General features: G+C 43.3%; 1 protein-coding gene across 1 annotated transcript in view; it reads right to left on the bottom strand.

The window, feature by feature from the left end:
* Positions 1-25,893, bottom strand: part of STON2 (stonin 2) — a 63,471-nt gene that overhangs the window by 31,653 nt on the left and 5,925 nt on the right. The window contains exon 3 of the mRNA XM_059819609.1: positions 24,055-24,252. Within this exon, the coding sequence (XP_059675592.1) occupies positions 24,055-24,252 (198 nt within the window). The remainder of the gene's footprint in view (positions 1-24,054; positions 24,253-25,893) is intronic.

The raw sequence follows: 25,893 nt of genomic DNA, 5'->3' as shown, positions 1-25,893 counted from the left end.
CCCAGGGAGGTGGTAGAGTCACCCTCCCTGGAGGTATTCAAGGAGCGTGTGGATGTGGCATTGTGGCATGTAGCTTGATGGACATGGTGCTCTGTGGTGTTGGGTGGGTTGGTTTTTGGTGTGTTGTGGCTTGTTGTTGTTGTGTGGTGGTTGGGTTGGCTTTTTTTTTTCTTTTTTTTTTTTTTTTTTCTTTTTTTTTCTTTTTTTTTCTTTTTTTTTTTTTTTCCAGGTTGGACTTGATGATCTTACAGGTCTTTTCCAACCGTAGTGATTCTGTGATTCTGTGATTCTGTAATACTGGAGCATGACAGTGTGCAGAATCAACAAGGAAAGACCAAGCTACGACTTTTGGGTTTTGGTCTAATGGTGAGCGTGAATTAAATGATGAAGAGGGGACTAGATGATGGAATGAATGACTATGTGATCAGATACTGTAGGGACAAGTGTGTTGTACAGGAGTCTTTCAGGTGGGAAAGGTGCAGAACAGCATGCAGCAAAGCTGGTGCCTGCCAGCCTGCAGAAGATGACTGCCTTACTAATGGGGTACATTTGTGTTGGCAGGCGAGGGGGCAGAATCAGTGGTTAGATGCCTCTCCTCAGAAAAAAAAAACAAATTAAGAGTGGCCACATACTGTCCCCCCTCTTGCCAGCCTCTCCATCTAGGCCTTTGCAAATTTGAGCCTATGGTACTCATCTGAAATTAGATAATTAACGGCAGAGCTGGAACATTTGTTTTCTAATACCCCCAGGTCTGCTGATCATGAAGCTGTCCCTTATGCAACGCCGTTACTGCTCACTTCCCTCCTACACCTTGTTGTAACAGCTTTATATAGCAGATAGGGGTTTCTCTATCAGCATAAGAAAAAGCGCTTTTTATTTCACAGAGGCTAAAAATTCCCAGGCTTGCAGCAAGTTGAAGCTAAGGCAGAACGAGACGGAGAAATTAGCCCAAGGACAAACTGCTTGAACAAAAACTTTTAAAGGTGTGGGGCTTAAATAAACATGCTGGCTGGAAAAGATGAAAACTCAGACCTGCTCTTGTGACTTTCCAGATGAACAATGATCCTTTTTCACATTTTATCCTTCCTCGCCTCAGCCAAGGGAAACCTTTATGTAGACAATTTTGTCTGCTGTTCTGTCTGTTGCCTCAATCTTTTTGTGTGAAACAGCAATGTAAGATGAGCAGGGAGATGAAGTCATCTTCCCCTAGACTCCCTCTTTTGTTTCTTGTTCCCAATTAAAGTCCATAATTAATCCGGCCACCACGACTGAGCACTGCACAGCATGCTGGGATGTCACGGACATACTGAAGCAAACTTGTTTCTCAGGAAACAGAGTTTTTTTCCTCACATGGTATTAGTCCCTTGGCCCTCTGTCTGACAAAAAGCTTTTAAAATGTGCACAGCAATTAACTCAAATTAGGAGTAAAATCAGATTTGTGGGGAAAAAAAATCTGCTTTCCAGAAAATACACGCACTAAAGTGCTGCTGTTATCTCCAAGCTGAACACCTCAAAGACTCTCAACAGCCTTTGTGCAAAATCAGAAGGATAAACTCACTCCAAAATGCCTGTTAGGCTGGTGACTCAGGCTTTCTGCTTGGCTGTGGGAAACCTAGGTTCAACTCTACTCTTGTTTACGCAAGAGCTCAACTTGAGCTCCGTGTCCTTCATCCCAGAGAAGGACCCTACCCACCCTGCTATTGCCAGTTTGGGTCCAGTCTGTCAAAACCTTGGACCCTGATGGAAGTTCTGTCAAAACCAGTACGGCCACAAAACTTTTCCAACAACCCCTGCAGAAAAAGTATAAACAGCTGATCAATATCGGGTGTCTAGTTCACCCTTTCCAAGACTGTTCTTTCGATGTTTGACACTTCTTTGGCAGATATTGTTGTAGATACCTAACCAGTGGAGCTTTTACTTTTACTGCTGGGGCCTGTTTGACACCCTAGTGGATCTCATTGCAGAACCAGGCTTTATTCATATTCATCCTTACAAAATATGAAACCTGGATGAAAGTCTGTTTCAACTCTGTTTCCTGAGGCATCTGAAGCATAGATAACAGATAAGGACTTGCTCTTAAGCAGTGTCTTGTCACTGCTGGCCTATGTTCATCCTGCAGCAGTTGAGAAAGAGAGAGAAATGGAACCAAGCCCAGCCCGTACAATTCAGCTGAACACAATCCCCCGTCAGCCGCGTTTGGCTAGTGTTTATAATTTATCTTGCAACCAGCAACTTCTGAACAGGAGCTATCCCAGGATCCTTTTCTTGGGAGGAAAAGATGGCAAAATTAAAGCTCAGTGGCCCAGAACGGGTTTCTGGCGTACCATCCTGCCAGGACAAGATGGTTTAGGCCAGGATATATTCAAAGCAAAAAAAGCACATAAGGAATGAAAGGCATCAAGATACATTGGGAGGAAAGATTAACTGAAAGCCGGATAATCCTCAGCTACATAACACATGGCTCAATCCAGGCACTAGTCAGAGCTATATACAGCTCCTCATGACTGAAAATATGAATAGCCAAACCCGCTAATATCCGGGCTCTCTCTGAGACATGGTCTCAGATGGGTTTCTGCTTGTTACATGTTTCCACATGGTTGAAGCAGTGTTTTGCCAGTAAGTGTTTAAGGTCTGTGAGAAGAAGGGTGTGTAGAGAAGTTCACAGGCCACAGACCATTGCCAAGCTGGTCCAGTTCTCATGCTGGGAACTCTCAGAGATGCCTCCTTCACTCCTAAGGGTGTCCTAACCATGCCTGCCATTCAAATCCAGGCCAACCTTGCTGTGGTTAGAAATGGATCCCTTCGGATGCATCTCCTATCACCCGTAACCAAGCCTTTCTCCGACTTCGAGTTGCAAGCAGGAGCTCTGTCCCTTTCAAAGACGAGACTGTTCAGAAGAGTCTGACAATGTTATTTTCCTCATATGCTGGCTGGATGCCACCCGACAGAAGATGGCTCTCCTGGTGCTGCGAAGCAATCTGTGCTGCGGACTGAGGAGACCTGGATCTGCCTATGTAGAGAGGGACGCAGGTGGGCCAGAAAGCCAGGGGTGGGACAGGAGTATTATTTGTAGCACCATTAAGACCTGTCTTATTCAACAGCCACTCAGTTGGGTTTATCTTATGTTCACCCATCCTTTCCAACAAAAACCGCGACTTAGATTTTTGTTTGATGTCCTGCAAGAATCTACAAATAAGAGTATGTATATATGCACACACCCCCTCCTACAGAAATATATATAATTATATGCATAGACACACAGAAAGAGGGAGCACCCTGGCTCACCTGCTGCATGCTTCCACTGCCTTGTGACTTTAAGGCACAGAAAAGGGAAAGGCTTGAACCAGTGCCTGGGGGAAGAAACCTGAAATCTTAACTCCTGACCGTAATGAATGAAAATCATACCACTCCCTCCAGTGCAGTAACACTGAAGGAAACAGAGACCTAACTTGAAGAAGCAGCAAAACCAGTGCCAAAGTAAATGCATCATCCTCAGGATTTACGATGAAGAAATACAATTTAAAACTCTGGCCTTTCATTCTTCTGGAGCGAAGCAAACTCCAACATGCTCAAGGAATTTGTGAAACAACTCCTAAGGCTTTAATGACTATTACAAAAGCTACTTTATTCGGTATTTGTAATAACTTTATCTTCAAGTGGAAGGTGATTTTTAATCGAAGACTCGTGTGTAGTCTGCCATGATACACAGAACTCACATCTATCGTAACTTACTCCTGGTTGAAAAAAGAGGTGGTGAACATCTGGACCACAGTGTTTGGAAGTGGAGAAAAGCCTCAGTCACCCTAATGACAGCCATATTGCATAACCCAGTTTCTTTACACCAATTTAGAGGAAATTTTGGCATATTACGTTTCCTAGCAGGTTGCCAGCACAGACAATGCAGAGTGACTATGACAACTGGGTGTAACCAGCTTTATCTTCATCTGCCACTCATTTCCATGGGATTGAGAGTTACATGGCTAAAATCACATGCTACTGAATCACTTGAGGGATGCTCCAAGTGACTTACCCTGAGAGCAGTAGTTGCACCAAGGGATGGCGTGACCCCACCTTGCCCAAGGAGACGAGCTGCAGAGCTACTAATTGTGTTAAGAACACGAGGAGCCAAACAAAGGCTTTTCACATCTGAGGCATCACGGTTGATTTGTCCAGGTCATGGTCTGAATGGATGATGGGGCCAAATAAATTCTCCAGCTCAGCAACGTGAAGCTTAATGAAGATTTGTTCAGTCAGCCTTATTAGTAAAGAACTCTGCAGTGCCTAAGGAGGAGGGGCTGCTCTGCTTTCAATAAGACACAAAGGGTGCTAATTTCTAATCTCTGCTCCATTTGATGCTCTTAGAATTACAAAGTATGAGAAGCTGGAGAAAATAAACATGCAGTTGATAAAGGCAGCCTTTGTATTCAAACTTCTCCAGGAGAAACCACAGAGTAGAAAATTATGTTAGAGGATCTTCACTGTTGCCACCATCTTACCTCATCACAGGAATTAAAAATTACTTTATCCTTACAGTGTTAGTAATAGAATTATCAACAGTCCTGCCATTCATTGCAGACGACAGTGAGATAGCAAGGAACATGCCATGGCCATAGTTCATTGCGTTAGTGATTCTAGCAGTTATTTTTCAACAGAATTTGTATTTTCACCATTTTCACCACTTGTTCACCATTTCGTATAGGTGTTAACTTGAAATTTGCTTTAAAATAAACTATACTGGCAGATTCAGCATACAGCTTGGAGACCTTAAACATTTCTGTATATTCACCATCATGTTTTCCTCTTTTTAAACATCTTCCCTTTTGGTTGCACATAGTCAATGTGGATTAAACACATCACAAAGCCAACTCCATTTATATGAAAAAATACAGAATATAGTGTGTTCCAAACAGAGCTGTAATTTTCTGAGTTGAAGGCTTTTAAAACGAAAAACTAAAGGAACACAAAAGGAGTGTTAGGTTCTTAAATTTTTGAGGAAAAACAGTGAGGAATATTTACCTCCCGCCGATTACTATGCAATTAGATTAAAAATGGCACAAGATCTTGATTTACACTTGCATTTTGGTTGTATGACAGATTTGGCGCGACTCTAACAAATATGCCTGTATTATGTGACTCTCTAGCATGTTGCATGGGGCACTGTAGGTGATTACAATGTTAAGCGTAGTGATCAATTGCCTCCAAAACTTGTTCATTGACTTGAGTGGTATTTTCCCAATTTATGCTAAATGAAGTGGGATGACAGTCATGGTGTTAGAGTACAGGAAATAAAGATACTTTTTTTTGAGGTGGGGGAATGATTTAATGAATTTTGAAAAAATGTCAATTTTCATCCAGAAAGTTGAATTTTAAAGATAACACACTTTTCTTATTGAACAGTAGAAATCCGGATACAAGAGTCAAAGTCGTAGAGCAAATACAGAAAAAGAAAATGGCTAGAAAAACATTGCAGTTTCAGATTCCTGTAAAGTGCAAAAATTATCATCACTGATGAAATTTAAATGACACTGCAGGGCACTTCCATATAGCATTAGCTACTGCTAGAATTGGTATGTATTTTCTCAAAGAGTGCCATTACTTCATTACTTTGCAACAGTGCTACTGTAATTATCCAGTCAATGAACAGCAATTTAAGTTCTTAAGCAGAATACGAAGAAATTCTTCTGCACACAGAGGGGTATTCTGCCAAGTAAAGGGGAATGGCAGTCCCTTTACCCATTTTACCTTCACTGCCAGAAGGCAAGATGCAGCAGGTTCACTCGCTAGGAACAAGTTGAAGCTACCTGCATCACGCTTCTTAAGCATTTAAGTTATTTTAAATTGGAAAGGAATAGAAGTAATGCAGCACCCAGAAGCAGAAAAAGGGACAGGAAGAGAGAAAATCCTGAGGTGGAGGAAGGGAAAAGGGATCTTGTGGGCAAAAGAGCATTTCTTAGAGCTAGGTAATGGATTTTAGAGATTTCAGCAATTGAAGGCAAGTTTTATCTCTGCCCAGAATTTCTCTGCATCATAGGTGTATGTAAGTCATGTAAGATAGCAAAAGAAGTCCTGGACAACACTAGAAATTTGGATGAAGCCCACATAGGTAGAAGTTTTACCCGGCTTTGTTAAGATGGTGTTTCAGTGCAGTTTGTACAACAGACAGGCTGTTGGGCTGTTCAGAAAACGTATTAAGAGTGCTTTGCTAAAATCTAGTAAATGCATAAGGCTGGCAATTCTGGAGGAAAAGAATGACCTCACTTATGATCTTCTCTACATACAATATGGCAGTTTCAAACTAAAATGATGCCAGAGCACTACATGGCCTTCACTAACTGAAGTATAAACTTTGTATCATGAAATAACAGTCACCTCTGAGAAAGAATACAAAGTCTTTCTAGAGGTGTACAAAGAGCAGCAAGTGAAAAATAGCTTTTTGTCCTTAAAACTGCAAGAACATGTAAGGAGGCAGTATCATTTACAATTATCGTACCTGAAACAGAGCTGCCTTTCACCAGGAAGCCTTTGCTGGCTGTCTTTTCTCTTCAGAAAGTACTGGCAGCCTGGAGGCTCAAGAGCCACTTTGAAACTTTTCCGTAAAGCAGGGGATGGGCTGGAGCATGTGGATTAAAGCTGTGCGCTACTTAACATAGTAAGAAAGAATTCAAACACGGAAAAAGCATAGCCTAGCCATCCATCCTCATATTTCCTTCCTCCTTCACTCCTTCTTCCCTGGAAAAAGAAATCAAGAGGCACCTGCACTGGGTTTCCACAGGTCCCGGAGGAGAAGCCCGCTGGGACCTGGTCCCACGATGTTTGACTTGAGATCTCCTTGGACGCGAGCCCCGGGAATTAACGGGTTAATCTCAAGTGCCTTCGCTCGCTGAAGAGCAACTCCTCTCCTTGCCATCTGATGAAAGATGCGTTGATTCCTACCGTTGATTCCTACCGACTTGCTTTTTTCCTTTTATCCACCAGACAAGGAGCTACTGGCTCAGGCAAAATTCCTCTCCCCTTCCCATCTCTCCCTTCACACCTGTTTGTTCCATTAGTTCAGCCTTTGGGTTGTTTAGATGCGCGAGACAAACTGGTTTTGTTCTGTGGACGCAGCTGGACTGTCAATCTCAGCAGAGCACAGCTAACCCTTTTGCCCCAGCAGCACCCCAGCCCGCTGTCAGGCCGGGAGCAGCTTGGCAGGGGGACGGAGGGCAGAGCTGAAGCCTCAGCTGCAGGCAGCAGCCAGCTCCACACAGGGGCAGGACAGCCTTGCAGGGCAGGGGACATGGCCATGAGCATGCCCACAGCTCTGCATTACAGCCTCTAGAAACCAGCTGCGCCCAGAGGCCTTCACTGCGAAACTCCTGCAAAATGCATGCAGCCTTAATGTGAGCACACGGAAGAAACTGCAAGGCTCTTCAGCATTGAAGTCTCTTGCTACCTGAACCGCATGATGAAAGCAGATCACACTCAAGACACCTCCTCTGTATTTCCTCAACCCTCACCCTCCCAATAGCCCCCCATTCCCACCAGCATCACCCTCATGGGAACGCTCATGTGCCTTGCCTCTGACTCTGCTCCGTTATTGAGATGCCATCTGGTGTTGATGCCTTAACTACTGCCACACTGACCTCTCTTAGCTAACCTGCCTTGACCTTTATGGGAGATCAGTTCATTTGATGCTGCCTGTCTCTGGACACATACGTGACTAATCAGGAAACCAAGTGCTTTTCACAATGTTTTAACTACACTGTGACAAATAGGCTGGTCCCTGCAAGTCCGGGACACAAAACAGCGACAGGAGCCGAAGCAGATTTCTGTGGAAAATCATCGAGTCCTGTAATTTCAAACTGAGCAGAGATGGAAAGTGTACCTACACGGTTTGACCACATCATGGGGAGGCTCTCGTAGCCCTGGTTTATATCAAAAGAATTTGCAGTGGCACAGGTTTTAGCAGAGACATATGATCTTAGCAGAGCCCCGAGTACATACCCATGTTGTTACTCTATGTCACTGAGTCTTCACTGCTTTTGTAGCCATGCTAAATCAAGCAGAAAGCTGCTCGTGAATGATGCAATCTGTATTTACCTTAAGGCCAGACATACCCAGAAAGCCTGAAGTCTACCATCAGCAAGGACTTACCTGTGTGTACACAGATAACAAGTGCACAGCCCTGCTGAAACCTTCTCAGCTAAGCATGGTAGACTGCCTGGTTTCAAATATAGCCTTTAAAGCCGTGCAGCTTGGTGGCTTTATCAAGAAAAGTATATTTGGCTGACTGAGACGAAGAAGCAAGATGAAGACTGTGGAGTCCAGTTACAGCATTTGCTGAAGAGACACACAAGCATTCAAAGGGGAACAATGTACATGCAACTGCGTTAACAGAGTGAAATGCCTCTGTCTCTCCCTCCTTGGAGACGAAGAACTCAAAAGGTTTGTAGGGAATTCTGCAGGTCTCCCAGGATACACCATAGTTCATGCTAATAATGTGTTGCTGGAGGCAACCAAGCCTGAACAAACAAATCAATCTGGGGGAGGAGGAGTGATGGGTTTATGAAAGCAAAGCCTCCAGTAAAGCCCCCTACTTCTTTTGTGTAAGCTTTCCCACCCAGATCCCAATTCTGGCTGGTTGGCAAAGGTCTTGCTGCAGAGGAGGCGCAGCAAAGCACCCTGGGCCAACCTCGTGTCCCACTTTCAGAGCCAGCTCGCTGTGCTGGAGACAGCGCTCTGTTGCCCTGAAGTGCAGCAAAGCAGCGAAGCTGGCGTGCTGGCTGGCCCATCAAATACACTGACACCCTCCAGTTGTCTGCTCTGCCGGATGGACCACGTGCCTCTGTACCCTGCGCGCTGGCACATGCTCCATTTCCATCCCGATCCTTCCTGAAGTCTCATGCCTACCACACAGCATACAAATGCACGATTAGGTGGAGGCAGAACATGAAAGGCATGAACATGTAAAAATCCTTCTGCTTTTTGCACCGAATGAACATTTCCATTGGGCGTCTCAGAAGGAGGACCAGGCTATATGTTTCAATGAACAGAATCAAGAATATTCTTGGTGCTTATGCAAGAACATAAATTTATTTCACTTCATTCAAAACTGACGCTCTTCTTACCGCGCATTTCTTGTAAGAACATGTATACCTCAGCACCATGCTCACCATTATGCAATGGCATAAAAAATTTTCAGAAAAAGAGGATTCATTCCAAATTGGGGACATATTTAAAAAAGCATACGGAAAATGGCCTGAAGCTTGGCATCTTTCTGTGCTACGTACCTATTCTTTGTGTAGACACAGAGTTGTACAGATAATTGTACAGATTATTTTAACTACTATCAGATGTCTGCAGTTAATGACAGTATGGCATATACTCCATCTTTTCCAAAGAGTCACAGATCTATCAGATCAGTCTGAATCCAGACTCAGAGCTACCCTGCTTCCTCCAGCCATGTCAGTGTTGCTGTGGAGAGCCATCCTCTTCAAGACTTTTAAAGGTCCATTTTAGCGTAACCTAAAACCTGGGAAAGTGGCAAGTCTAAGCTTACACATTATCTGCATTTCAGATAATAATCAAAACAGATACTTGCTGAAACACCTACTTCAACATGCCTGTTTTATATTATGAGTTACCCTTTGTTAGTAACCACTGATCTCCTCTTGTCCTACACTTCTCACTTTTGGTATGGAGCATTAAAGACACCCAAGTGTTAATTTATCTGTGTTTATGCTGCTCATACATTAAATTATTCCATTGCTCCAAAATCCGCCTTAGGACGTTTCAGGAAACAGCACACTTTGTAATTACCGTGTTTGTGAAAACGATCAACAAACCCTAGGTCTAGAGCCAAAAGGTGTCTATTACAGACACCTACCTTGTCAAATGCTATCCACACTGAGATTTCAACCAGCGAGGAGATTCCTGCAGGCAGCTGCACCCACAGAGGTCAGAATCGCACAGTCTACGCTCAGCGAGTTTATGCCTGTTCTGAGTGCCAGTGTGCACGTTTGTGACTGCATATGCAAAGCCAGCTAAAAGCAAAAAAACAAAAGGCAGCCAACAGTACTGGACTGCCAGGCGTGGCAGAACGCTGGCTGCCCTGTGCCAGAGACAGATATTGTTCGCTCTGCCTCCAACAGCTGATTCCTACCTGCCACAGCCCTCTGGTCCTTGTCCCAGTCCTGCCAAGGGTGTGGGAGGTTCTCCTGCAAGCAGCAGTTCCCACACCCTTAACAGGAGGTGGACAGAAAGCCTCTGGCTCCTGCTCTCCTCTTCATCTTTCTTAACCTTGTTTCTCCCCTTTCTGCAGTGGAAACAGACCCTGGCCCCAACTCCCCTCATGCTTCCACCCTCCACTATGAGGGGCCAAGCATAGGATGCTGTGGAGACAGGTCCTGTATCCTCAGGTGTGGTGAAGCAGAAGGCAGTAGGGAGGGGAAGAGAAGCGGAGGAAGAGCGAAGAGCGTCTCCTGACCACATCCACAGCTCCCTGGTACGTCAGGCCTCTCATCCGTGTGTGGCCCCTCTGCCCACACTGCCTGCCACCAGCTCCTTGTGTTCCTCACCTGACCAGAGTGCACAGTATATGGTAATAGAGTTGTGCCACTGCACTAATGTAAGTGCTGAAGATGCGTTTCTTTCCTTCACTCCCAAATGTTAGTTATCATGCACTGATCAGCACGTAAACCTGACAGAAAGGGATCCTGCCCTAACATTTGCTTTTCAAAGCAGATTTAGCTTCATCCCTGGTCTAATGTTTAAGCCCCCGTAGGGGTTTTATTTGGGCATTACCAGGACGGTTAGCAGATCCTGGTGTGTTAACCAGCCAAGTGACTTCTGCTAAATTTGTATCCCAGTGTTCCCATGCCCCATTGCCCCATGTTCTCAACATAGTCTTCAACAGTCCATTATATCTCTCAATCTTTCCAGAGGCTTGTGGGTGATAGGGGATGTGATACACCCACTCAATGGCGTGTTTCTTTGCCCAAGAGTTTAAGAGGTTATTTCAGAAATGAGTCCCATTGTCTGATTCAAGTCTTTCTGGGCTACCATGTCGCCACAAAATTTGCCTTTCAAGGCCTAAGATGGTGTTCCGGGCAGTGGCATGGTTTACAGGGTATGTTTCTAGCCAACCAGTAGTTGCTTCTACCATGGCGAGTATGTAGCACTTGCCTTGGCATGTTCATGGTAGTAGTCCGATATAGTCAATTTGCCAGGCCTTGCCATATCAAAAACCCAGCCACCACACTCTATGCCAGGGGGATTTTACTCATGTGGCTCACTTGATTGCAGGACACGTTTCACATTCATGAGTGACCTGTGTGATGGCCTCCATGGTCAAGTCCACCCCTCGATCATGAGCCCATCTGTATGTTGCCTCTCTTCCTAGATGTCCCGATGTTTCGTGGGCCCATCGAGCTACAAATAGCTCACTCTTACGCTCCCAATCCAGGTCCACCTGAGCTACTTCAATTTTGGCAGCCTTGTCTACCTGTTCATTGTTTCTATGTTCTTCAGTGAGCACAGCTTTTGGGCATGTGAGCATCTACATGACATACCTTTAGAGCCATGTTTTCTACCCGGGCAGCGATGTCCTGCCACAATGCAGCAGCCCAGATAGGTTTACCCCTGCGCTGCCAACTGGTCTTCTTCCACTGCTGTAGCCACCCCCACAGGGCATTAGCCACCATCGAGGAATCAGTATAGAGATAGAGTACTGGCCACTTTTCTCATTCAGCAATCCCTAGGGTTACTTAGATGGCTTTCACTTCTGCAAACTGACCTGACTCACCTTCTCCTTCAGTGACCTCAACAACTTATTGTGTGGGACTCCACATTGCAGTTTTCCACTTCCCATGGTTTCCTACCACATGACAGGATCCATCAGTAAACAAAGTATAATGCCTTTCATATTCTGATAACTCATTATATGGTGGTGCCTCTTGGGCACAAGCCTCCTCCTCCTCCTCCAATGCACCTCTGGAGCATTGGCAATGCTCCAAAATGTCTGCTTTCTGGCCAGTCCATGATCTCTTCCAGGATTCCTGGGTGGTTGGGTTTCCCCAGTTGAGCTCATTGCGTGATCAATGCTACCCACTTACTCCATGTGGCACTGGTTGCATGATGTGTAGAGGGGATGTTTCCTTTGAACATCCAGTGTAGCACGGGCAATCGCAGTGCCAAGAGGAGATATGTTTCTGTACCAACAACTTCTGAAGCAGCTCGAAGCCCCTCATATGCTGCTAGTATCTCTTCTTCTGTTGGGGTGTAGTGGGCTTCTGAACCTCAATTCCCCCAGCTCCAAAACCCTAATGGTCAACCTTGGGTTTCTCATGATGTTTTCTGCCAGAGGCTCCAGGTGAGACCATGCTCCCCAGCTGCAGTGTAGAGTACATTTTGCACAGCTGGTCTTGTCCAGGCAGGCCCAAGAGCTACTGCACAGGCTGTTTCCTGTTTGATCTGCTTAAAGGCTTGTTGTTGCTCAGGGCCCCACTCAAAATAGTTGTTCTTTCAGGTTACTCAATAGAGAGGGCTCACAAGCTGACTATAACCTGGAATATGTATTCTCCAGAACCCCACGAGGCCTAGGAAAGCTTGTGTTTCCTTCTTAGCTGGTGGAGACACAGTTGCTATCTTGTTGACCACATCAATAGGCATATGATGGCGTCTATCCTGCCATTTTATTCCCAAGAACTGAATCTGCTGTGCAGGTCCCTTGACCTTGCTTTTCTTTATGGCGAAACCAGCTTCCAGAAAAATCTGAATTATTCTTTTTCTCTTCTCAAACACTTCCGCCTTGTTGCCCCACGTTGGGCACCAAAAAGGACTCTGGTGGGTTGACCTTGGCTGGATGCCAGGTGCCACCAAGCCGCTCTATCACTCCCCTCCTCAGCAGGACACAGGGGGGAGAAAATAAGGTGAAAAAAACCCTCATGGGTCAAGATAAAGGCAGTTTAATACAGCAAAAGCAAAGGCCGTGCGTGAAAGCAAAGGAAAAGAAAAAATTTATTCTCTACTTCCCATCAGCATGCGATGTCCAGCCACTTCCCGGGAAGCAGGGCTTCAGTACACATACCAGTTGCTCCGGAAGACAAACATTGTAAATAACGAATGCCCCCCCTTCCTCCTTCTTTCTCTTAGACTTTATTGCTGAGCAGACATCACATGGTATGGAATATCCCTTTGCTCAGTTTGGGTCAGCTGTCCTGGCTATGTCCCCTCCCAAGATCTTGCTCACCCTCAGCCTGCTGTTGAGGGGGGAACGTTGGAGAGAGAGCCTTCATGCTGTGTGACCACTGCTCAGCAGTAGCCAAAACACTGGAGTGTTATGAGCACCTTTCTATGAGCACCAATACAAAGCACAGCACTATGAGGGCTGCTATGGGGAAAATTAACTCCATCTCAGCCAGACCAAATACACCCCCAAAATGAGGGATGTTTTTGTTTCTTACAGAGATAACTTATTTTGTCAGTTTCACTGTTTAATTCTCCCTTACAACTAGAACTCTTATTGAAGATAAAAGCTCAGTAAAGCCAACACAGGATTAGTCAACCTGGAAAACTGGGTTTCAATGGGCCCTACCTTTCTCAGAAATAATCTTTGGTGGTAATGTTGCATACTGGAGCTAAAGCAAACCACATATGTGCATATATAAGGAGCAAGGAAGTGGGGCTGTGGTGATGATTAAATATTAACGCATCCAGACGTTGTGCCAAAGCTAATGAATACTTTGCCACTGCTCTTTAATAAGAATGATGATGCAGAACATAGTGATATGGGCGCAGAAGGCCGGTTAGATAACCAAAAGGAGGGAGTGGAAATGGAAATTAACATTAATGAGGTAACGAAACATTTTGGAGAGGTTACTGTGCTCAGATCAGGTCTGATAAACTCCATTCCTAAACTCTGAAAGAACTGACATATGTAAGTACAGCTTTCATCACAAGGATTTTAAAAGAATAAGTTCAGATGGGGATGGTACCATACAACTGGAGAATAGCATATAGAGAAACTATATTTATAAGGGGCAAAAATTACTTCAGAAAATACAAGCTGAAAGTCAAGCTGCAATAGTATGCAAAACTTTGGAAGGAAAAAGTGAAAAGCGGAAGATAAAAAAGGGGATGGAAGCTAGCTTTAAAAGAGGTAGTTTGTTCCAGCCAAACCTAACAGATTTCCTTGACAACTGATTTTCTAAAGAAAAAATAAAACTGTCTGTATTAGAAAAAGCATTTAATGTGGTGCCACCTGGGAAGGAGTTAAAATGGAGACTGATATTGGTACTAATACAGAAGTAAAAACCAAGATAAAAGGAAGATAGCCATTGAGTTTTAAGAGAAATATTAGGTTAGAGCAGCTACAGGTAGAATTTCTTGATTAAGACTACATGATTAAGACTATGTCTATCCATATTTTAAAATAGTCATCATGGCACAGAAAGGAACATGCTAATGGTATTTGCTGAATGCACACAATTAGGAGGAACTGGGTATATAAAGGAAGCTCCGAACCTCATGGCCTCAAGTTGCACCAGGGGAGGTTTAGACTCGATATTAGGAAAAAATTCTTTACTGAGAGAGTGGTGAGACACTGGAATAAGCTGCCCAGGGAAGTGGTGGAGTCACCATCCCTGCAGGTGTTCAAGGAACGTGTGGACGAGGCATTGTGGGACATGGTTTAGTGGGCATGGTGGTGTTGGTTGGTTGATGGTTGGACTTGATGATCTTACAGGTCTTTTCCAACCTTAGTGATTCTGTGATCATACTGAAAGGAGTGGTTCATCTTGAGGTAACAGAGATGAGATGAAATATAACAAACAATATAAAGTTCACAATCAGGCATTTAAGGACAGATATATTTGTTACAACGAAGGAACTCATAAATCAGGTATGGAGAAAGTGATCTAGGATATAGACAGTCCATCTGAATACAGTGGAAGGGTACTTGCCTGATGCACTAGTACAAAAGGAAATAAGATCCCGGGATGTATCAAGAAGAGAATTCCAGAAGATGGGGAAACAGTAATTTCTTAATATCAGGCTATGGTGACACCTCAGTCTCTGCACAGTTTTGGTCACCACATCCAAGAAAGTTTAATTCAAATAGGAACATGAGCTGAGAAGGGCTTGCTAGATGAGGAGGAGAATACAGAACCAGAATACTGAAGACCTTGTCTCATTCAGTTTAGCAAATGAAAACAGAGAGGGATATAATTACACTGTATAAATATATTAAAGGGCTTGCACTGGAGAGGGCAAAAAGCTATTTGAAAGGCAATATTGGCACCGGAACATGTGGATAAGAAATGGTCATGAATACATTTACACCAGTGTACTGGGAAATAGCTTACATTTCTATGATCTTAAGTGAATCATGTTTAAAGCTCTCTGAAATGTCTACATGTGAAAATACACCAGCTTCAATAAATTGGTGACTGAAGTCTGCACTTAAATGGCATAATTTTTACAAAGCCTGTAATGTGCATGAGGACACAGAGCTACAGGATATATGTTGAAACGATCTCTACTCCCCTTCTAGGCACTAAACTAAATGGCTAGATTTGGAGAGGAGCACACAGAGCTGCAGCTATTCGAAAATTTTGCTGCACTGTAACGGGAATAGCTGGGACCTGAGTATTTCAGAAGCAGTTTCAGAGGCCAAACCCAGATCTGGACTCCTTCACGATAGGTGCTGAGCACTTGAAAGAGTTTTTATAGAAATCAAATCCTAAGTGATTAGTTCAAATCAGTTCCCATGAGATTTAGTGCAATATCGTTGGGAAGTTTACAACAAGTAAACTGGACTGGCATCCACATCACAAAATCCAGGATCACCCTCGGTAACGAAGTTCAGAATGAAGAAAGTAGCATGAAGTCTCCTCTTGTGTAACAAGCATGGTCGTAATGTAAATACCAGTTTATATCTGTTCTAAGATTAGGCAGAGGATTTTGGTCTCATCTGTTGAATATAAGGACAATTAAGACCAAATTGCTTCTAATAACTGATGAACAATCTCATTATGCAAGATTCATGTCCTATCTATGTTCCAGCATTATTTAGTTTGATCAAGGGTAGATCAGCTAGAAAATGGAGATGTTGAAGTAAAGGCATACATCAGCAATCTCCCTACAGTACTGTCACCCAACTCTGTTCATTTCTGTCTTGAAAGAGCAGAAGTGTTACACCTCTTCCCTAACATTGGGGCCAAATAAAAGAATAAAGGAGGCAGAAGTTCCAATAAAAATGGACATAAAAAATAATCACAAAAAGTTTCTAAGCATGCACAGAAGAATAAATTGTCACCATAGAAGCTAGAGGTTTTGCTTAAGTGATTCTTACGTTATTCTGTTTTAACAAACCTGCTTCCCATTTTATCCCACACTGTTCTTTGAGAAGGTGACTCTGTAACTGATCCCCCAAAGGCGTTCATCAGTACTTTCCCAATTCCTGTGCTGCATAGTTCAGCGATCCTCTGAGCCTGCCTTAGGTTTCAGATGATATCACAGTAAGGGAGAAACAAGCAAGTCCATGCATTTGGGCATCATGAAATTTCTCGTTCTTACTTGCTGTCTGCTCCTGCCAGCCTTTTCACCTGCTGTTTTACACTATCACTTCTATTCAGCCCCTTCATATTCAGACAGGAAATTCCACACAGAACTGGGATCTGTAATTAAGGGCACATGAAGGGATTTACAGCTCCTGTTAATTAGTACTATAGCTGAAACCTTGCTTACTTATCTGCCACGTAGACTTAATGGTGGAAAATGCAAGTTCTCAGGTGGGTAATTTCTCCACGCAGTGAACCCCACTGCTGTCCTGAGAGCTGCAGAATTGTGTTCCCTGGGGTGCAGCCAGCTCTGCGGGGGACTGGCTACGCCACCATGCATGAAGTTGGGACAGTGCTGCACCACTGCTATATCACTATAGTGCCATTTTGGCCTCCTGTCCGTGGTACAGCAGCATGCTGCCAGAAACTGAATGCAAAAGGCAAGATAATGCCACTGAAGATTGCCACTGATATTTTCCACTTCCAAAGAGCTGGATGCAGGGAGATGCCCTGATGCTTTTCCCTCCCAGAGGCTTTAAGTTCAGAAGCTATTTAGCATCCTTCAAAATCGCTCCAAGCAAACCTGGTCTTTCCTCTTTCAACACAGCAATCACAGATAGCCACTACACTTAAGTACTCCATCTCCAATTAAGCTTCAAACTGAAATGTCCTGCCCAGCTGCAAAATCTCCTATTGAACTCCTCTGGCTTATCACATAAACATGTGGCTTTCTGCACTGCATTAGAAAGCAACTGGAGCTAATGTAAACACTGTGGCTGAGGAATCACAGCCTTACAAACACAAATAGAGAGCTTCCTACCACCTCGTCTGCCTCACTGGCATGAGATAAACTACAAAGCATCTACCCACATCTATTCTCTTGGGATATTGCCTACATAAAGGGAGATCAGCAGGTCAGTCTCATGACTGGGGCTGGAATTCTGTCCACTTTCCTTTCAGCTGATCTGACTATATAAAACCATCACTGAATAGGTGTGGAAAGAGTGAAATGCATCAAGAACACCCTGTAGGGTCAGCACTTAGCTCTTTTATAACAAAATATAACTCTGCTACAAATCCACAGTTACCGTAGCCTGCGCTTCAGAATAGCCACAAGGGAAATACTCAGCACCGGAATTAAGAGATGCTGCTTTAGCTGTTTGCAGCACAGGGACAACGACATGGATGAGATCAGAACTGATTCTTTGCTGGCATGCAGGCAAAAAAACACTCGACTGAACAGCAAAATTACTATCTTTTTAATATATAATTAAAAAAATAGAAACATTTTTAATTAAAAATTTTCTAAGCAATAATGAAAATCAGACCCAGTTCTTTCATGTGACCAGTTTCTCCTCTCACACTTTGCCTCTTCCCTGTCTTAGACCTGGTGTTCTCAGAATGTGGAGGAGCAAGGGAGGCCTGATTAATTCACAGGAGTAAGCAGGATAAGACTCAGCCTAGTAGGAATTAGTAGGAGCAGACCCTTTTGAGCTTTCTTCTAACTCCTTTCTTGCTATGAGAGCAATGTTACATCCCCTCCTCCTGCACCCTGAAATTCCTCATTGTTCCTGAAGAAAAAGCAAGAATCTGATAGTCCTACAGCAGCTTCAACCACTCTTCTTTGGGAGGTAATAGAGAAGATAACTAATCAGTGTTATTTTCTGGGGCATAGAAGAGGCAGATAATGAACCTTTTGAGGCTAGGAGACTACATTTAGCCCCAGCTGAGGACACAAGAGCTGGCAGAGCTGAGCTCAGTGACATATCAATTCTGCTTTAAATACTATCACTAGGACAGCCCTTTTTAAAACTGAAGTTTTGAAGGGTTGGAGGTGGCTGAACAGGGGCAAACTTTGCTGCAGTTGATGTTAATCAGAAAAATATTATGGAGATATTGGCTCAGGATATGCTATATCTCAAACTGAAGTTATGGGTTTGGTGCACAAATGACTGGGTGAGGTTCTTTGGCCTGAGACATGCAGGAGGCAAGATTAGATGATAATAATGATATCATAGTCCTCCCTCCTGACCTTAAAGTCTATGAATCAGATGACTGCAGACCAAGCTTATTTTGTAATTCTCTCTACTGAATAGACAGAAACAAACTTTTGCTTATTGTACCTGTTCTTTCCTTATTCTAACATTTTCCCCTTCCCCCTGACAGATTTTCTGTGCCTTTCCTTCCTTCCATACAGAGGGACTAAGACAGTGAGTCTGGTCCACTGCTTATACCTGCAACCTTCAGCTGCTTCAGAGAGCAAGACTGCCAGACTATATGGCAAAGACCATTTCTACTTCACCTAGGTCCAGCCTGCAGTCTCCCCCACTGCAAAACAGGGATGAGGATTCCACACTGCTGCGGAGGTCACTGGGGTACTGTGGATTCCTTAAAGCAGCCATGAAGTGTTGAAGAGGAGCTGATTTCCAGTACACAGATCTGATTTGGGATCAGAACTTTTCTACTGCTATGAATTATCTAGACCTAGCTTCCCAGTTCAGCCCTACTGATGCATTCATTACTCTTAAAGAAGTTAGAAATGCCTTGAGACAAATACGGGATGACAGGTAGGATATAGAACTCCTGAATTGCTAGCTGGTGGCTGGTATTGGACATGAGGAAGAAAAAAAACCCTGCCTCTGGTGCTGAATTTAGCCCTTACAGGTTGCAGTTGTGCAAGAAGACACTGTAGGTGCTATTTGCTCATGGTATTCTGGGGTCCCCTCCTCCTTGAAGCAAGGGTTCGATGTTCCTCTCTGCAGTCTCTCCAGCTAGCTTTGGCAGGCTCTCACACACAAATTTTTTCATGTGTCTGGGACTGGGACACCAGAACAAGTTGGTTAATAGTTAGCATAACTGAAGTGCAGTTCTGGGTGGAAGGCGGTAACCCATCAGCATATGCTATTTTCCCCCTCGCTCTGGTAATTAACATGGGATATCTTCAGAGCTTGTAGCCTGTTTCTTGCATTCAGTGCAAACAGATTGCACAGCTGTATAATCTGTTCAAAGTTGCTTGTTTGAAACCTACAAAACACCATTCTTGCAATCATCATATCAGGACTCAGTATCTAGCTGGCTACAGCTATAGAAAAAATATTTGCAAGAGAACTACTGCAGCGAAGCGTTGGGAAGTTTGAAAAGTTAGTACTTGCCCTCCATTAACTTCAAGAAATAGCTGGAGCTGAGCTTGCCAGAATTGTCACCTCCAAGTTTTAAAACAGAAGCAGCAGAACCCCCTTAAACCATGCAATTTACTTTGAAAATAACGACATTCTCAGAATTAGTTCCTTGTGCTATTTATTAACTTTCTGGATTTTGAGCAGTTAGGGGTCACGCATGCAACCTTCTATCTCCAAACATGCAGATGTTCTCAGAAAATAACAACATAGCAATTTCCTCAGTATCCCAGTAGTCCCAGAGCTTCAGCAGAATGCCAAACAGAACAACTGGTCAGCAAATCGAACCGTCAACATCAAACATGGCATAGCTGCAGCTCTCCTAAGATACAAATCACAACAGAAACAACAACAGAACTAGCAACAACACACCTAAAATAGCTATCAGGGAACTTATGTCTACAAGGCTAATCAGCTTTTTATATATGTATACACACACACACAGAGCATTAGTGTATAATATAGATAGATTTTATTAAATCTTCTATTAAATTTATAATAGAATATATAGTTTATGATCTATGCAAACACATATCTATATTATTATATATGTATTGATCATATAATTATTTTTATTTTGTATGCAAGTAAATATTTAATTTTCATTTATATAAATAAAAACTATTTTAGAGATGAATGGTGAAATGCAGAAATCCAAGCTGTGAGGTATTTGTGCACAACCTCAGAACAGATCCCAGTGCTTCCAGATCCATAATCATAGCTATGAGAAGGCCTCTCCCTTGCTCCTCTGACATGTAGATATTTGGCCTTTTTTGAAAGCTGAGACAGGCATCTGCTTCAGAATGAATAAATACTTGTATCGTATCAGTAACAGAGATGTCCTGTGTTACTTATCTTGCAGAATACAGCACAGATGCCAAAAGTTCCTGCCTCTTTCCATGCTCATTGATCTAAGCTGAGCAACACGGCGATGCACGGTAGGAAGCTCTAAGACAACAGGCCACTTCACCAGCACCAAATACAGCTTCACACACACTGTGAAACCCCAGCTGTTCTAAAGCGCTTGTTGTTATAACCATATAAACATGCCCACATTAAATGGGCAGTCTGCTATCACTTGACCCAAATTTATTGGCTAGCTGCTGCAGGCTAAAATAGCCCCCCATGCTGACAAAGATGAGATAACATAAAAGGCTTCTTGGTGCCAGAGTTCAAACTAGCACAGGCAATAAAGTGCAGCATCTTCTAGCAGCACTTTGATTGAAAAGCAAATCTTCTTTTTCAGTTCTGCTCATGCAATATTTACTTTCACCGCTGTGAAACCTGCTGCCTTTACAGGACATTCCTGAGCTTATCAGTCAGGAAGCTTTTCTGCAGTCTCCCCTGTAATGAGGGTAAACTCTCAGGTTGGGATCATTCAGGTCTCTACCATCTTTCTCAGATATCTTCCTAGGTCATCTCCTACATAAACACATGCGCCAGCTAAAGCTCAAGCCCATGGAATTGTTTTACTCTCAAATCTTGTGTCAGTTGTGAGAAAGTTGATTCCCGGCCAGTTTCACCTGCTTGGAACCTACCAGCCCTGGACACCAAGATGTGCATTCTCACTGCTGGGACTCGGCCCTGTATGTGCCTGCAGCCAGACCTACCTCAGTCTTTCATCTGCTCCCACACAAAACCCCATGCCCCGAACTTTGACAGGCGGTTGATGCTTAAGCATTTTGCATGCAGGATAAATTCAAGACAAGTGGTGAAATTACAGAACAGAGTATCCTGGACTCTCTTCTGTGCTGTTCAGGCAATAAAAATTCACCATGGCTAAAATAGTCATTTTACTCAGTGTCTGACCACTGAGCAGAATTTTTCACACTTTTCTCACCAATAGGTTTTTCTCGCTTGAAACAATGTTAAGCCCGAGCTACTCTTACAGACCCGATTCTTTATCATCACCAAGTAGATAAAAAATTGATTTCTTATTTTCGTTGGGTTTTTTTAGGAGTGAAATGAGTCTGATTTTTTTTTTTTCCCCTCCATCAAGCTTGAACTTGGAGTCAATGTACTGGCTAACAGTCAACATGACTTCACCATCACATAGAGCATGAGGATTCCTCTCTTTTCCTTCATGGAAAAAATAAATGACATTTCATTGCCTTGATGGAGCTTTCAAACTCCACTACAGACTGAGACAGCCAGTCTTCTGAGAAGAGAAATGCAAATCAAATGCTTGAATCAAGTCAGGTTTGAAAAACTGAATTTCTGGAGAGGGGTAGAGAGCAGAAAGTGATCATGCATTTTTGTCCACTTATGCACTGTGAGGATGGGATGAAAGCAGAGTGAACAACAGAAAACCAGCCAGAACTGTACAACAGTTCCATGTCCACCAGATCCTCAGATGCCTCACCTCCATAAACCTTGCCTGATGCCAGCAGGCACCTCGGGGGTGGGCTGTGAGCCATCCTATGAATGGGAACAGATGCGCTTTGTTCATGCTGCCCTTTTGCAAGCTCCATACCTGGTGGTAGGAAGACTCAATGTATTTCTTCCTTCAATTTCCAGTACCACTAAGGCAGCGTATCTTACATTTGAGCTAATGGCACAGCCTTGCCTATATTACCTACTTTTTTACTTTTAAAAATTTATAGGTGATTGGAATGATCTTTTGTACCTGTTTTGCTAATAAATATGTTAGTTTGTGACTGCCTGGGAAAGAAAGAAAAGTAAGAAGGTTGCATACAAAGCTTTTACTTAAGTATCAACTTCTCTTTTGGCCATATATAGCAAATAATTCCACATGTATGCCAGTGATATACAGCAGCACTTTTGCCTTTCATTTATCTACATGATGCAAAGTTATAAAGTATCTGAACTGGGCATCCCTCATTTCCCTTGCTCATGTGGAGACAGTCCCAATGACAACAGCCACCCTTTGGCAGCCTATACCAAGTCAACAAAACAGCAATATCCAGCACGTACTCCAGATGAAAACTCTTACACTTCACCCTAACAGACATGAGCTCATCAGAACAGAACTGATGCCCATGCTGGCATCCAAACAGCTGGCACACGATGCCAGCTTGCCTGTTCTACCTTTCTATCAGTGGTTTCCAAACTCTCAGTTACAGACAAGCAGAGTATTCTAAAATAAAAATGGTCAGACAGACTTGTAGTAACTGTATTATTTGAAGAAAGAAAGGTCTCTACTTATCCAAAGTAAATATTACTTCTCCACAAATCCTTTATCTTAAGCATTCAGTCAGTACCTACCATGCTGCTGTTTATGAACCTGCCTTGATGTCCAACCCAGTTTCACCGAACGATCAAATAACAGCCTTTTCAGGTCACGTATGTATATGTTTCTATGGAAGGGACATATGACCTCAGTGGGGCTTAGAAGTCCATTCTCCCAAACCTGATCTTATTTCACACATATTGTTACATTCACCACCTGAGAAAAAACACATTAAATACCTCACACATCTGAGCTATCATGACACCAGCAAATGAATTTTCATCACCAAACTGGGTAGCTACTGGTCTTCCTCAAATTGGGGTGAACAGCTTCCAACATAGTGCAGGTGCCTCCTCCTGGAGCTGCATATTTTTTTGAGTCCTGACATGCTGACATGCTCTGAAAGTCTGCTTTGTCATTCATGAGTTCTCATCATCCCAATTCTACATGACATGGGTGGCACTACTCTGCTTTATTTCTCCCGCTTCAGAGATTATCTAGAGTACAACTGAGGAGCAATAAACTACAATGCCATGCAGCACATTTTTCCACAGTGAGAACTCCATTTGAATAGATCCCTACAAGATCAGATAAAGGATCCTTAAATGATCAAAATCTGCTACTGAACCACCCTCTGCCATCTCCTACACTCTCTCTGCATTACTTTACAGTAACAGTGCAAAGCACAGTGCAAAGAACGTATCCAGCAGCCTGGATCGGTGTCTTGGCATTCACTGAAACAGAGACGGACAGGCAGAGCTGGACCTGCCTCAGCTGAATACACTGGTGAGTTAAGAAAATTTCTGCACGGAAGTTCAGGAAGGGCATCCAGCTTCTCCTACAATATACTGAGAACTAGCTCGTGTATCAGCTTAAGCTGATGTGGTATGTGAAAATCAGAAATGCTCCAATATTTCACTCAGACAAGTCCACCAACAGATATATAGTTGCATTTGGGAGCCTGCACATATTAGGGGTGTGTCAAATCCAGGTGTGATTTTTTGGGAATTGGACTAGAACAAAGTGCTAGTCTGCCTAATCCTTGAGTTTGTTCTGCTTTGGATCCATTCCCTGTAGTTCACTTTGAGCAGTGAGTTTGAGTAGCATGAAAAAGATCAAGATGGAAGCTTGAAGGCTTCCCTCTTACCAGCTGAATCTGCTGCAGATGTTCCACCACTGGTCAAGTCCTCAGTATTAATTGACTGCAGATCTGTGTAGGAGGGAGCAATGCTTGGGCTGCTGGTGTCCTCTGAGTTGGTTGTCCAGCTGCTCTCTGAGGCATGGGCTTGCCTCTCAGAAGAGTTGGAGGAGGGGGAAGTCCAGCTGGGTGCTTTTGATGGAGACACTGGATGCGGAAAACAAAAAGGTATCAGTTAGAGACTTACAGGGCAATCTTCCAGAAGACCACAACTATTCCAGAGACACGCTATATCAGCATACTGAGACTCTGTAAATATGAATTCCAACATCCACAGCAGCACAGTTATTTTATAACAAACACACAGCAACTTTACTAGTGCCCAGCACTGTAACCCTCCAGCACTACTCAGCTGTCTGCCTTAGATCCCATACTGCTGGCAGCTGTATGTTTTCCCATTGTTCAAGTATTGCAGAAGCTGTGACTTTCCAGAACAGGAAGATTTCATGTTTCTGCCAGTGCTGACAAGATCCGAATATCTGTGTTGTGCAACACAGTGGAGTTTTTATAGTACCACAGATTTTTATAAAGTGGTTTTATTATATTTAACTAAGCATCCCCTATCTGTGACACCCACTCAAACATAGTTGTCATCTCAGGAATGGTCCACATGAGAGGAGAAGTATAAAAATAAACTGAAATTGACCTATTGATGTGCACTAGATATGGGTTTTGTTTCTGAACATGCAGGATGGAGTGCCCCAATCTGAATAAACTGCATAACGTTTCTGCTCAGTGTAGGCCAAAAATCCTGTTCTGCTCACTTGTCAAACTTGCATGTCAAACAGTTAAGTCCTGCCTAACCATCCTCCAGAGTTCAGAACACAGTCTTATACATCCACTGCTATGAATTTGTATTGTATACTCTTTGCCTACAATATCACTCAAGTGTTAGGAACCACGGGTGACTCTAGTGAGGAGGAAAAAGAAAAAGATATGGTAAAAAAATCTTCCTAAACTAAGGAAAGGTGTACTGGTAGAGACTAATTCTAATTTAATGTCACCATAATAACTGTTTTCTAAGTCAGTACATCTATGTTTATCTTTTAAACCAACAAAGATCTCTGTGCATTCCAAACCTTGCAGTTATAGAACAACTACTGACACAAAGGTTCTCTTCTCAGCATGTAAAACATAAACAACCCTTATTAGGTTGACAGATACTTTGGAAGAAAATAGAAAATTAATGTTAGAGCAGAGTTATCTCTCTCTACTCCATCCAAGTGGCGTGATGGGAAACCACGTCATTATAGAAACCTTGCCGTGTGCATAGAGGGAATATCAAAACAGTGCTTCCTGCCTTGCCAGTTGAGAAGTGCAGGTTTATTTTATATAGCTGCACTGTTATCCTCAAGGTAAGCAGGCATTAATATATCTATATTTGTACAACTGTGAGCCTATGTACTGAGCTGCTTCTGAGTAGAGTCAGCCCTAAAGATGAGGCCCTGAAAGTCAGGACATCTGTCTCCTTATTGCACATGTTTACAGTTGTGGTAGAGTGACATGACCAAAATCCCCCACTTCTCCCTCCAGTAATTCTGCACTGTGTAGTGCTTGATGCCTGTAGAGAAAGGATGACAAGTCTATGATTATAATCTGTCAGTCCCTCTCTCAGCCCTTTTGTTAAACATGGCATGAGGCATTTGAAAAGCTACCCTTAAAACTTCACCTGAAATTGCTTTGACAGACAGAGTGCTTTATCTGACATAGAGGACAAGCTGAAAAGCTGAGCTCCATACAGGAACCAGTAGCAAGAGCCAAATTTTTTTAAATTGTGTTTTATATCTG

The sequence above is a fragment of the Gavia stellata genome, chromosome 7, assembly GCF_030936135.1.
Source record: "Gavia stellata isolate bGavSte3 chromosome 7, bGavSte3.hap2, whole genome shotgun sequence".
Taxonomy (NCBI): domain Eukaryota; kingdom Metazoa; phylum Chordata; class Aves; order Gaviiformes; family Gaviidae; genus Gavia; species Gavia stellata.
This window is presented reverse-complemented; position numbering and strand designations above follow the sequence as displayed.